Raw genomic sequence first — 13,806 nt, 5'->3', positions numbered from 1 at the left:
CAACTAGCACGTCTTCAAAATTGAGGCATCCTCTCCTTGTACACAGTATCTCTATATTTATCCAAGTTTTATTCTGTATCTCTCAAAAAAGTTTCTTTACAGCTTCATTTTAATAGATCTCAACTAGAAATTATGAAATGTTTCTAGATGCTTTGCAAGGTAAATGATTAAAATTCTCTATTTTGCAAATACTTTCCTTTAATCTTTTCACACAGATCTATGTTGAACTTCCAAAGGAACTCATATATCCCAGACCTAACCTTTTTCTTTCATTTGCGAGCTGTTCAGGGATTTATACCTAAATTTTCCTGTGGGCACACACAGAGTTTCTATCACATCTTCCTAATCCCCCAGATCACATTCTGTAGAGTTCACTTCTATAAATTCCTTCTGAGCTGTTGAACCACTGATTGTTACCAATGATGTCTCTTTCGTCTCTTGCCAAGCTCAGATAGATGCATTTGCTCTGTAGCTGTGTTATCAAATCCCCTGGAATGATTATGACATTATGTTTCGATGCAAGTTTTTTCCATCTTACTAATAAAGATTCATCAGGGAAAATGATCAACTCTCTTGATTGGGACATAAGTTTAAAAACTGATATCATGAAAAAACTAAAATCAGGTTTCAAAAGATTTTCCATAGGGGAAAGTGCAAGATGAAATGAAATGGTTGGAAAATTACAAGAAAGTATAGAATATTTTGAGGGGGGAAGGGTGGAAGAAGTATAGGAAATTACTTCACGAGTATTGAAGGAGTTTCAATTAATGCATGAAACTCGAGTTAGTACAGAAAGGATGAGGGATATTTTGCTGGAAAATGGGGATTTTTAGGACCTTGTTTTTACCATGAGTTGGTCTTCTTCTACAAGTTATATGTGTGTGCATGCTAAGTTTCTTCAGTTGTGTCCAACTCTGCGTGACCTTATGGACTGCAGGCTCCTCTGTCCATGGGATTCCCCAGGCAAGAATGCTGGAGTGGGTTGCTGTGCCCTCTTCCAAGGAGTCTTCCTGACTCAAGGATCAAACTGGTGACTCCTCTTACATCTTCTGAATTGGCAGGCAGGTTCTTTACCACTAGCGCCACCTGGGAAGACATTTTACTGACTGTATTTCTGGTCACTTGTCTCAATGCCTTGTTGTGCCCCAGTCACATCTTAATTACAAGGATAGTAGGAAGAGGATGGCTCTACACATACAAAAATGTACATGTGTGCTTTTCTAAGGAATTATCTTCTCAAATGAAAGATGTCTGGGAGAAATGTACATAACTAAGCTAGTCCGAGTAGAATTAATCTTTTATTTTACAAAGGCTGGTTTTCTCAAAATGTGTGAAACTATTAGTGGCTCATTAAACTCATCAGGAAAGGTAAAAAGGCAGTCAGGAATTTAGAAAAAAATAATACATTGAATTTTGCTCTCTGAATATTTCTACCCAATCAACCAATCAATTCTCAATCTTTATGAAAGCTGTTTGTTTTATTTTTTAAAAACCTTTTATTTTGTATAAGAGTATAGCCATTGCCCCGGCCCTGAGCCCTTGTCTCATGCATCGAACATGGAGTGGTGTTCTGTTTCACATATGATAATATACATGTTTCAATGCTATTCTCCCAGAATGTCCCACCCTCACCTTCTCCCTCAGAGTCCATAAAATTGTTCTATGCATCTGTGTCTCTTATTCTGTCTCACATATAGGGTTATCCACAGTCAGCTCCCGGTCTTTTTGCTGACTGTGTAGAGCTTCTCCATCTTTGGCTGGAAAGAATATAATCAATCTGATTTTGGTGTCTACCATCTGTACCACAGCTTCCTTATCCATTCATCTGCTGATGGACATCTAGGTTGCTTCCATGTCCTGGCTATTGTAAACAGTGCTGCGATGAACATTGGGGTACACGCGTCTCTTTCAATTCTGGTTTCCTCGGTGTATATGCCCAGCAGTGGGATTGCTGGGTCATATGGCAGTTCTATTCCCAGTTTTCTAGGGAGCCCAAAGGATTCCAAGCAAGATAAATAAAAATAAATCTCATATCTGGGACCTGGTAGTGAAAATGAAGAATACTGAAGTTAAAGAGACCTCAAAAGAAGATGGAGAGGAAACAAAACATTATCTTCAAAGGAACTCAAACATATTGAAAGCTTACTCTCCAGTAAAAACAAGGAAGGCCAAGGACAACAACAGTAAAACTCCCATGAGAAAATAACCATCAATCCGAAGTTGGGTACCCAGCAAAACTATCTTTCAGAAAGAGGCTGAAATAAAACACGCTCAGAAAAAAAAAAAAAAGACTATAGCCAATTAACAATGGTGTGATAGTTTCAGGTGGATGGCAAAGGGATTCAACCATACATATACACGTATCCATTCTCCCCCAAAATACCTTCCCATTTAAGTTTGTTTTATATTACTGATTAGGGAAACAAAAATCTGTTTGTTTCAGATTTTTTTTTTGTCTTTCACTGACTTATATGGAGTATACATCCTCAAGGCAGGAGAATCATTGTGTTTGCTAGGCACAAACTTATTTATCTTTCTCAATGTAAATGTCTATATGGTGTTATTTAACTGCTCTCAACTGTAATTCACTCCTCTGTGTATAACTTAGGTTGATATCTTTAAAATTACATTTTATTGAATCATAATTTGTTCATCTGTTCAATGGTAAAAAGTGTTTTAGAAACTCAGTTCTAACATACAGGGCCAGCCTGATAAGCTACAAATCCAATTTACATGCAACTAGGGGGCAGGAGGAGAAGGGGACGACAGAGGATGAGATGGCTAGATGGCATCACTGACTCGATGGACATGGGTTTGGATAGACTCCGGGAGTTGGTGATGGACAGGGAGGCCTGGCATGCTGCGATTATGGGGTCGCAAAGAGTCGGACACGACTGAGCGACTGAGCTGAACTGAACTGATATTATATCATGTGGCTTCCTAGTGGTGCTGGTTGTAAAGAACCCACTCGCCAATACAGGAGGCCTAGGAGACGCAGATTTGATCCCTGGATCTGGAAGATCTTCTGGAGGAGGGCATGACAACCCACTCCAGTATTCTTGCCTGGAGAATTCATGGACAGAGGAGTCTGGTGGGCTGCAGTCCATGGGGTTGCAGATACTCAGACACAACTGAAGTGACTTAGCACACATGCATGCATATTATAATCTGGCCAAGATCACAGAAACTCCCTAATTCATCCTTGATTTAGGATTTTCCTGCTGCTGCTGCTACTGCTGCTGCTAAGTCGCTTCAGTCGTGTCCGACTCTGTGCGACCCCATAGACGGCAGCCCACCAGGCTCCGCCGTCCCTGGGATTCTCCAGGCAAGAATACTGGAGTGGGTTGCCATTTCCTTCTCCAGTGCATGAAAGGGAAAAGTGAAAGTGAAGTCGCTCAGTCGTGTCCGACTCTTAGCGACCCCATGGGTCTGCAGCCTACCAGGCTCCTCCGTCCATGGGATTTTCCAGGCAAGAGTACTGGAGTGGGGTGCCATTGCCTTCTCCTGCAGTGTATTCAAAAAAGATATATACATAGGATACATGGGGAAAGAACAAATTAGCCATGATAGTGTGGTCAGGCTCTCTCGCCCCACAGCCTCTTGCTCTTGCCCCATGTCTTATAATGTAATAGCTGAGATCACTTATAGCACTGCACGTGTGTGCCATGAGGTACTGGCTTGATCATGGGCTACTTTGTGTAGTATGCATATACGAGCTCCACCTAAACAGCGGTGGAATTACTGATGTGTCATGGCTGTGTCCATCGGGTCAGTCACAAGAGGAGAGAATATAATGTTTACTGCTACAGCTTCTGCATCAGCCAGGAGAGAATTCTGTTGTGGCTGCTGTGCCAGCCAGAAGAGAGGTTGTTGTGTTAGATTATGCTATGGCTGTTGCCAGGAGAGAATAAACATGCCTGCAGTTCCTACGGCTCCTCAGGCCTTCTTCCAGTCTCTTAGCTTGAGCCTTGCCTACCCTGGGTTCAGCAAACAGCATGCACAGTAAGATACAAAGAGACAATTGGTTTCACAAGCAGGATCAGCAATACAACCAGTGTAGCTGGCAGGATACCCAGCAGGTAGGGAAGCCTGAGGCTCCGCTGGAAGGAGGGAGCCACTGGCCACACACAGGATGTGATACCTTGTGGCTGTGATCCTCTAGGTGTGGGCTCCATTGGAAGATTGGGAGGCAGTTGACAGGTCACTGGACAATACTGAAAAGGCGTTAGAAGTGGTGAGTTCCCGTTTCCCAAACAAGGCAGCATGGACTGCTGCTGGCACCCTGGGGTGGATTTTTTGGACTGCCCTGAAGGAGAATATGGATAGTGCTCTACATAATGCCATGCCAGGGAGAAATGTGCAGGGATGCTTGGAAGAACTAGAGCAACATATCCTGGCATCTGAAGCTTCCCTTGTGGCTCAGATGGTAAAGCATCTGCGTGCAATGTGAGAGACCTGGGTTCAGTCTCTAGGTTGGGAAGATCCCCTGGAGAAGGAATTGGCAACCCACTCCGGTACTCTTGCCTGGAAAATCTCATGAATGGAGGACCCTGGTAGGCTACAGTCCATGGGGTCATAAAGAGTCAGACATGACTGAACAACTTCTCCCTCTCTTTTCTCTCTATCTCGTCTTTAGAGCAAGAACCCCATGTGGCTGAAGAATGCACCATTTCTAATAGTGAGGCAGTAAGTGACAGTAATGGTGAACATTATGAGACTGCGGGTACCTGCTTGGCAGCAAGGCCTATGGTACAGTGGAAAATGAAGTATGAGCAGCCTATAGCCCGGGGGGCATCATCCAGGGGCCCCCGATGTGACTGAGTTCATGACAAATTGACCATATACTCAGGTGGAATTGGTTGACTTGGGTAAGCAGTTTTGGCAAACGCAAGGGAAAACCTTGGCAGCTTGGCTTTACAACTCTGGGACATAGGGGTGGGCCTGGCACCTGTTGAGGGTTTTGTGGGTCTTTACTGAGAGAAGTAGAAGGATGGCATGCAAGATCATTTTGAAAGTGTGAAGACCCTGAAGAGGGCCTGAGCAGGCAGGGGTACCATCTGGGTTATGGGAATGCAAATGTGGGCTGATCTGTGTAAAGATAAATTACAAAGGCTGTGTCCTATGCAGAATATTGTACTGTAAATACTGTGTCCTCTGATGTAGGTTTAGAACAATGTACTGTAAAGGCTGTGTCCTGTGATGTAGATTTAGTAGAACAGTGTACTGTAAAGGCTGTGTCCCGTGATGTGCTACTAACTTCTGATTCTCTTTCAGTTTTAGAACAATATGAAAGCATTTGGTATCTTGTGGGTAGGCTGTGAATACCACAAAAATTCCCTCCTTGAAGGGGTGGGCTCAGTGCCTATGGGGGTTTTGAGGGTCCTTAATAATAAAAACTCCTCAGGGTTGGAGTTGCCCCTGTGGAGGTTTTCTGCAATTTGTAGGGATGGATGGTGGACTGGAGTTGGCCATGGATATAACGGCACTCCACATGCAGTGGGTGTCTCTTCTGGCACTGTGAGGGCAGAGACTGCGACATGAGCTCCAGGTGATCCCTGGCATTGGGTTTTTCTTTGTGTTGGGGATGTGACTGTTTTAGTATCTACTGTTGTTTCAGGATGTGGGTTCAGGTGGCAGCATTGTGCACTGGGAGGATTCTGCAGAGGGTGGAACCTGCATTGTGGGTTGAGAGATCCTGAAGGGGTGGAGTGTAGGGAAAGAGCAAATTAGCCAAGATGGCCTGGTTAGGCTCTCTCACCCCATGGTCTCTCATTCTTGCCCCACATTTTGTAATGTAACAGTTGAGATCACTTATAGCACTGCGTATGCGCATCGCAAGGTTTATGCAGTAGCTGAGCTCACTTATAGCACTGTGAATGCATGGCACAAGGTATACTCACTTGGTCATGGGCTACTTTGTGCCTTATGCATATATGAGCTCCACCTAAATAATAGCAGAATTACTGCTGCATCACAGCTATGTCCGCTGGGTCAGCCATAGGAGGAGAAAATAAACAAACCAATTTATTATTATTGGCTGAATTTATACCTGAAACTTAAGTGCAGATTTCTCTGTAAGCTCAGCTGAAATACATGACCTAGTTTGGAGGCTGAAGGGGCTTTCGTTTCTCACTCAAGCCAATCCCAAATTCAAAGATCTTACCTCTTCCCTGCAAGTTACATACAAATAAAGAGGGAAGCTAAAATTAACCATGGGCCAAGGGTGTGTGAGGGAGAGAGAGACTTTGTTCATGTGTCCATGAAGAGAGGAAGGAGGGCAAGATGTATAGTTCTAACCCATGAGCACAGGCTCAAGGCCAAATTAATTTTATGGTCATATTGGGGAAAAAAAAAAGAGGAAAAATAAACTGCCAAAAGGAGAATCATTCTAATATACATGACCTCTTCACACATAGTGATCCTTCCCACTTGTGAGTGTTATGCTATCTGACTCAAAATGATGGTATACGTAAGTCTTGGAAAATAACAAAGCAAAAGATGGGAGGCTTTCTTGTTTCTCCTCCTTCAACACTGTATTACAGCAGGATAGGGATTAACTATACCATATGATATAAAGGCCATTTACATCATACTTATCAGTATATTTTTACACAGATGTTAATGAGTCTACAGGTTTTTTTTTTTTAATCTTGTATTGAAGATGAATACCTGAGCATTCTAAACTCTATTAAAAAAGTCATAGTCTTCACAAAGGGTCATACAAGAGCATTGTAGGAGCATTAAAACAGGAAGTGAGAGATGTGAGATCAGTATTAATTGTACTCACTAACAGGAAAGGCATTTTAATTTTCTGAGTCAGTTTTCTGATCTATAAAAAGTAGATTATAATATATACTTCCTAGGTCTGCTCTAATGTTCAAGTAAGGTAACATTTTTAAACAGAAGCACATAAGTACAAATTGGACAATTAACACATTAAACAGATTCACATGAGAGGTTATCAGTTTATTTCCTTTTCATGAGACAACTTGATAGGCTGGAAGTCTGGGCTGAGCAATCGGACTAAAGAAAAGATGACTTGATGGCCAAATTAAATTTGCTTTGGTCTTTGGGACTTCATAGGTGGTGCTAGTGGTAAAGAAGCCGCTGGTCAATTTAGGAGACTTTGATCCCTGGGTTGGGATGATCCCCTGGAGGAGGAAATGACAACTCACGCCATTATTCTTGTCTGGAGAATCCCAAGGACAGAGGAGCTTGATGTGCTACAGTCCATGCTATCACAAAGATTCGAACATGACTGAAGTGACTTGGCATGCGCTATGATCTTCAGGTCCCTCCTTCAGGAAGTGTCAAGCTTCAGAGAAATGTAGTAGGCTTGCATTCTTAGAAGACAAGCTCAGCATCCCACATTAAACCAGGGCTTGTGAAAAAAACATTCCAGTTTCTACCCTCTTCCTGCAATCCCTGAGAGTATAAAACATTGATGAGGAAACTTGTGGAAGAAAATAATAAGAAATGGAATGATTCTGTCAGAAGACCTTTATTAACATGTCAATCTTGGAAAAAAATATAAAAAGCGAGGAGGCAGCTTTCTCCAAGGAGCTCCTTGTTTACTCTCACTTCTGTAGGAACATAAGTAAAATGTTCAACTCAAAATCTGGCCTGAAGTGCACATGAAGATCCCCAAGCTTCATGAGACAGATGCTGTTTACTCTTTACACAGACTTTTCTATTTAATGGAATGGTTAAACTTAGCTTGCTTTTCTTGCCCAGTCTGTGTGATTTTAGGTCTTCTCTTTAACCAATGACCTTGTGAATATCTTTAAGGAATTCTAACTAAATTTAGATTTGTACTGGTGCATAAAAAAAAATAAATAAAAAAAACACAGTTCTCAATACATTAGAAACATAGAAATGGATAACTTTTTGCATAATTTTCTTATTTGGACATTAATTCAATATAACTTATGCACCAAAAATTGTAGCTTTACAAATGCCGTCTCATTTAAAAATTGTGTCCTAAGCTAAGCCAAAGACATTTAAGTGTGTTTGTTCTTTATAAAGACTGAACATTATTTGATGATTTTGTCTACCCACTCTGCTTTATAAATACAAATAATGTTTTCCATCTATAGGTTAATATTTACTGGATAATAGAATAAAAAATTAAGATTTGGAAAAAATGATAAATAATACAAATTGTGATCTGACTATACTAACATCCAGAAAAAGGGAGCAATAAAGAGAAGGAGCTTTCTGGGTTGCTAAACCAGAGAGTTAATGTTGTACAGTATTTTGTACACTTACAGTCTGGCTGAGATTGGGTAATAGTGTTTGCAAGAGGATAGAATTCTGAATCTGCATATATTTTCCTATAGTAGCCATCCAGTATTTTTCTGTCAATCAAAAGGACTTCAGTAGGCAATAATTTATGTGATTATGACAAGATACTATTGTTTTTTTTTATTTTTATATTTGTAAATAACTGAGAGATATCTCTGTTCTTGAACACTGCTCATTGCTTGATCATTTTTACTCAGGGAATTTTTCCCCACGTACTTAAAAACACAGAATCTAGATTAATGTCATGATAAACAAATTGTTCTTCCCACAACTCTTTGAAGAGCTGATTTGAACTCTTTATTTCTCAAACTGTAAACCATAGGATTGAACAACGGAGTTAAGATTGTGTAGGATACTGATATGAGAGCATCCTGGCTTGAGGAATAGTTGGATTTAAGCTTTAAATAGGTAAAGGAGGCACAGCCATAATGGACAATGACAACAATGAGGTGAGAAGCACAGGTGGAAAAAGCCTTGTACCTGCCTAATGTGGAAGGAAATTGGAGTATGGCAGAGATGATGCGAATATAGGATACCAAAATCAACAGCAGAGGGATAATCAAGACCAATGCACAGAGCATGATAATGACAATCTGACTAAAGTGGGTATGGTAAGATGCTACCTTAAGAACAGGAGAGATGTCACAGAAGAAGTGGTGTAGTTGGTTGGAGGAGTGAAAGGGTAGGTGAAATATCAAGGATGTGATGATCTGTGCAACAGTGAAGCCACAGAAACACGCAGCAGACACAAGGCCCACACACACCCCGAAACCCATGAGCGCTGTGTACCGCAGAGGGTTACAGATGGCCACGTAGCGATCATAACCCATGGCTGCCAACAGGAAGGAGTGAGAGCAACCTAGAAAGAGGAAGGAAAACATCTGGATGGCACAGCCCAGAAAGGAGATGGCCTTCTTCTGGGCCAGCAGGTCAACCAGCATCTTGGGTACAATGACAAAGGTGTAACAAGTCTCAAAACAGGAGAGTACAGCAAGGAAGAAGTACATGGGGGTATGGAGGGCTCTGTCCAGCACAATGGTGGAGATGATGATGGCATTGGTGCCCAGGGTGAATAGGTAGACAAGCAGGAAGACAGCAAAGAGCAGCTGCTGTAGCCCAGCCAGAGAGGAGAAGCCGAGGAAGACAAACTCTCTCACCAAGGTCTCATTGGACCCACTCCATGGAAGACACATCATCAGGAGACAATCTGAGAAGACAGTGCCAAGAAAAATCCCTGAAAAATAGAAGAATCTCAAGAAACTGGTGATCATAGAACATGTATTCTCAGGTTTTGAGTTTACTCATTATTCTCCTTCCTGGTTTTTGTAAGACATGAAGAAGCATCTAAAATTATTCAAAGCTTGCATCCAACTTCGAGTTTCCCCAATATTTTTGACATCATAGGAAAAGTTTCTTGACATTTCTTTTATACAGATGTATAAAAATTTCAGGAAACCAGTTACATCTCCTGATTTCTGGAGAAAAGTGTTGTGTTGACCCTGATGTTTTCTGCTTCTATAGTTATACCACCCCATCGTCCCAAGTCAAACCCTATGAAATGCACAAATCTTTTCTTCCTTCATTTATCCCCCTGATTCTTTGTTCAGTGCCTAACACAAGGGTTTTCATTGCTTAGAAGGTACATTTATTACTAAATAATTACTATTGTCTTTCTAATTCCAGGATCCTCAATTCTCAGGACTATGAATACCTTTATACAATTATAATCTTAAATTATATCCTTGCAAATGCATGTAGAATTGAGTACTGTAGGAATAAAATTAATTTGGAATTTAGATAGATATAAGCTTTAATCCTGACTCTGGCATGTTCTTGTGGTAAGATCATAAATTCTCTAAGTTCCACTTTCTCATTTGTATGATGAGAAAAGTAATTCTTGCCTTCTAGGGTTATACAGAAAATTAATTTGAACCATGTATTACAGAAGAGACATTCAATACATAGTGCTTAATAAATACTTCCATTGAATCACTTTTTTGTTGTTCTTCAGGAATTAGAAATATTTTCATCAAGGATAAAATGAGCATTTATTTAACTCATGGCAAGTTGTTGAAGCTGCCTTTCTGTACTTTCTCAGGGGTGCAGAGGGGATTTAAGAGAGCTTATCATTCCTCTGAGTTCTCCAAGTTTGATTAAAAGTAACTTGGTCTTACTGGAGTCCTGTTCTGCACTGGAAGGGAAGCAAGGTGACTGATCTTGAAGTTCCAAGCAAGTTCTTTGGTATTTGATTCTCTGTAGTCTGTAGTCTGAATCACCCAGGCAGGTTATCTACACTTTGCAGAGAGCAAAGGAGGTTTCCCAAAATTCCTATTTTGGAGGGTGAGGATATATAGGAAAAATTTAGAAGATAAAATTGTATTGCATAGTCAGACTTAGTCACATATGAATACCAACTTAGAAGTTTTTCATTGTGGATGCTCTATAAATCAGTGATGCATACTTTGTGTATGTTTTAGCCTACATATTTAGAAATCAACTTCAGCTGTTTGAAAATGAAAACATGAAACTGTTAGTTGGTCAGTTGTGTCTGACTCTGAGACCATATTGATTGTAGCCCACCAGGAATCTCTGTCCATGGCATTCTCCAAGCAAGAATGCTGGAGTGGGTAACCATTCCCTTCTCCAGGGGATCTTCCCAACCTAGAGACTGAACCTAGGTGTCCTGCATTGCAGGCAGATTCTTTACCATCTGAGACACCAGGGAAGTCCTTTATTGAGTTCTTAAAGATTAGAGATGAAGCACAAGCTGGAATCAAGATTTCTGGGAGAAATATCAATAACCTCAGATATGCAGATGACCCCACCCTTATGGCAGAAAGCAAAGAAGAACTAAAGAGCCTCTTGATGAAAGTGGAAGAGGAGAGTGAAAAAGTTGGCTTAAAGCTCAACATTCAGAAAACGAAGATCATGGCATCTGGTCCCATCACTTTATGGCAAATAGATGGGGAAATAGTGGAAACAGTGGCAGAATTTATTTTTTTGGACTCCAAAATCACTGCAGATGGTGATTACAGTCATGAAATTAAAAGATGCTTGCTCCTTGGAAGAAAAGTTATGACCAAGCTAGACAGCCTATTAAAAAGCAGAGACATTACTTTGCCAACAAAGGTCTGTCTAGTCAAGGCTATGGTTTTTCCAGTAGTCATGTATGGATGTGAGAATGGGAATATAAAGAAATCTGAGTGCTGAAAAATTGATGCTTTTGAACTGATATTGGAGAACTGGTGGTATTGGAGAAGACTTTTGAGAGTCCCTTGGTCTGCAAGGAGATCCAACCAGTCCATCCTAAAGGAAATCAGTCCTTAATATTCATTGGAAGGACTGATGTTGAAGCTGAAACTCCAAAACTTTGGCCACCTGTTGAGAAGAGCTGACTCATTTGAAAAGACCTTGATGCTGGGAAAGATTGAAGATGGGAGGAGAAGGGGATGACAGAAGATGAGATGGTTGGATGGCATCACTGACTCAATGCACATGAGTTTGGGTAAACTCTTGGAGTTGATGATGGACAGGGAGGCCTGGTGTGCTGCAGTCCATAGGGTCGCAAAGAGTCGGACATGACTGAGCAACTGAGCTGAACTGAAAGATTACTTAATAATATCCATATTTTATGACTTTATCATTTTATTATATTTTAAGCATTAAAGTTATAAATATGAATAAAATAATTTTTCCTTTCTCATGGAAGAGATAATAAAATAGTTAGTCATATTGTAAGACATACTATCATAAATATCATCAAGGAACAAGCAAAAATATCTTGAAAATCTTGAGGAAAAACAAGAAACTTCATGGAAATCTTTGAAGAGCAAATGCCATTTGAATGTTACCTGTAAACATTTTGATAAAAATATGGACTGAGTGTCAGTGTCACTCTTTATGTAAACCTTGTGATGTAGCTGCCTAATTTTCCTTAATGTTGATTAGCCCTTCAGAATTGAACAAACACCTGTCGTTTTGTTGTCAAGCATAGAGATACATCCTTTTTACAAAAGAAATACCTAAATTTACACAGTTCTGTGAACTGAGAGACATTCCTTTCTTCTCTTTTTCTTCCTTTTCTTTACCAAAACCGTCATATTGAGGTCACAAACTCAAAAACAAACAAAAAACCCAATTCAGTTAACTTCTTTGGGGGTCATCATCCCAAATATTAGTCCATCTGTAGTGCTTTTAATGTTTCCAGAAGGAAAAAATAGGATATGATTTTGGTATCAGCTTATCAACCAAAATTTAGATCCATTATGTAGAAATATAACATGAACTATCATTTATCACATGTTTTTCATAATGCAGATAGGGTGAAAATACTGTTATATTTGGTCTCTCATTTGGTCCTCATCATGATCTCATGAGGTGAGTATTACTTTTGACATCTTCACTATAACAGAGAATAATCTGAGAATCAAAGTGCTTGGAGACTCCTTTCAAATTCACACAGCTAGTGGAACAAGCACCAGACTATGAATATTCTGACTGGCATAGGAGTAAAATGTGTGTGTGTGTGTGTGTGTGTGTGTGTGTGCGCGTGCGTGCACGCGCAAGTGTGTATTGGTGAGAAAGGAAAAATAGTATTCTGTCACCTCTTTACATAGGACAGTATTTTAATAAAAGGATTCCTTCCTAAACAAGGAAATGGCAACCCACTCCTGTATTCTTGCTTGGAAAATTCCATGGACAGAGGAGCCCGATGAGCTAAAGTTCATGGGGTCTCAAAGACTTGGCCACGACTGAGCACATCTGCACATACTGTGATGTGAAATAGTTGTTTCCTTTTTGTATTCCTACCAGAAGAGTCTGGGACTTCCAGTTCTTCCATATCCTTACAATGTTTAGTCTTTTTAAACTTTTGATGTTTTTAATAAATGTGTAGCATTAAAAAAAAAGAAAGAAAAAAGGATTCTTGTTACAATTTTGTTACAGGCTCAAGTCCCAACCCTACTGTGTATTAGCTATAGGACTTCAACATGTCTGAAATACTTTCCTCTTCTTAATAATAGGGTTCATTCTGATACCAGCTAACCTAATTTTCAAGGTTTGTTCAAAATAAATAAGAGAATATCATTGCAAAGCTTAAATATTACACAAATATTAGTTCTGTAATTGCAATTTAGGGTTGAAAAGGGGAGACAGTTTTGAGAATATTTCTCACATACTGCTTGGTATACTCCATTGATTTCAGGAAGGGTATATAAGATAAAGATGATTTCCATTCCCAAGACTGAGGAAGGCATGTTGCATTTTTGTCCTTGTTTCTTACTCAAGAGGATCTCCAGAACACTGGGGTTATAAATGTTATATATAGCTGTAACAAAGTGAAAATGTTAATTGCTCATTCATGTCTGACTCTTTGCGACCCAATGGACTGTGGCCCGTCAGGCTCCTCTGTCCATGGAATTCTCTAGGCAAGAATACTGGAGTGGGTTTCCATTTCCTCCTCCAGGGGATCTTCTTGACCCAGGGATCGAATCCAATTCACCT

The 13,806-nt window shown here is 40.2% G+C and overlaps 1 protein-coding gene and 1 long non-coding RNA gene across 2 annotated transcripts in view; both read right to left on the bottom strand.

The window, feature by feature from the left end:
* Positions 1-4,158: 4,158 nt before the first annotated feature.
* On the bottom strand, positions 4,159-9,497 carry LOC145505225 (olfactory receptor 10K2-like). Its single transcript, XM_081486986.1, has 2 exons — positions 8,789-9,497; positions 4,159-4,418 (listed from the first exon to the last, which is right to left on the bottom strand). The coding sequence occupies exons 1-2, from the start codon at positions 9,495-9,497 to the stop codon at positions 4,159-4,161; spliced, it is 969 nt and encodes a 322-aa protein (XP_081343112.1).
* An 830-nt stretch (positions 9,498-10,327) lies between these two features.
* LOC145504628 (uncharacterized) overlaps positions 10,328-13,806 on the bottom strand; it is a 31,308-nt gene continuing 27,829 nt past the window's right edge. Inside the window, exon 3 of the long non-coding RNA XR_014052341.1 lies at positions 10,328-10,632. This is a non-coding gene — a long non-coding RNA (uncharacterized LOC145504628). The remainder of the gene's footprint in view (positions 10,633-13,806) is intronic.

The sequence above is a fragment of the Giraffa tippelskirchi genome, chromosome 5 (genome assembly GCF_054371585.1).
Source record: "Giraffa tippelskirchi isolate mGirTip1 chromosome 5, T2T-mGirTip1v1.2.pri, whole genome shotgun sequence".
Taxonomy (NCBI): domain Eukaryota; kingdom Metazoa; phylum Chordata; class Mammalia; order Artiodactyla; family Giraffidae; genus Giraffa; species Giraffa tippelskirchi.
The sequence above is the reverse complement of the archived record's forward strand: the minus strand, read 5'-3'. Positions and strand labels throughout refer to the sequence as shown.

Coding starts and splice junctions, on each gene's coding strand:
- LOC145505225 (XM_081486986.1), bottom strand. CDS start 9,497: ATGTGTCTTCCATGGAGTGGGTCCAATGAGACCTTGGTGAGAGAGTTT. Junction 4,419..8,788: donor CCAATTTCCTTCCACATTAG/GCAGGTACAAGG, acceptor TTACCATCTGAG/CCACAAGGGAAGCTTCAGAT.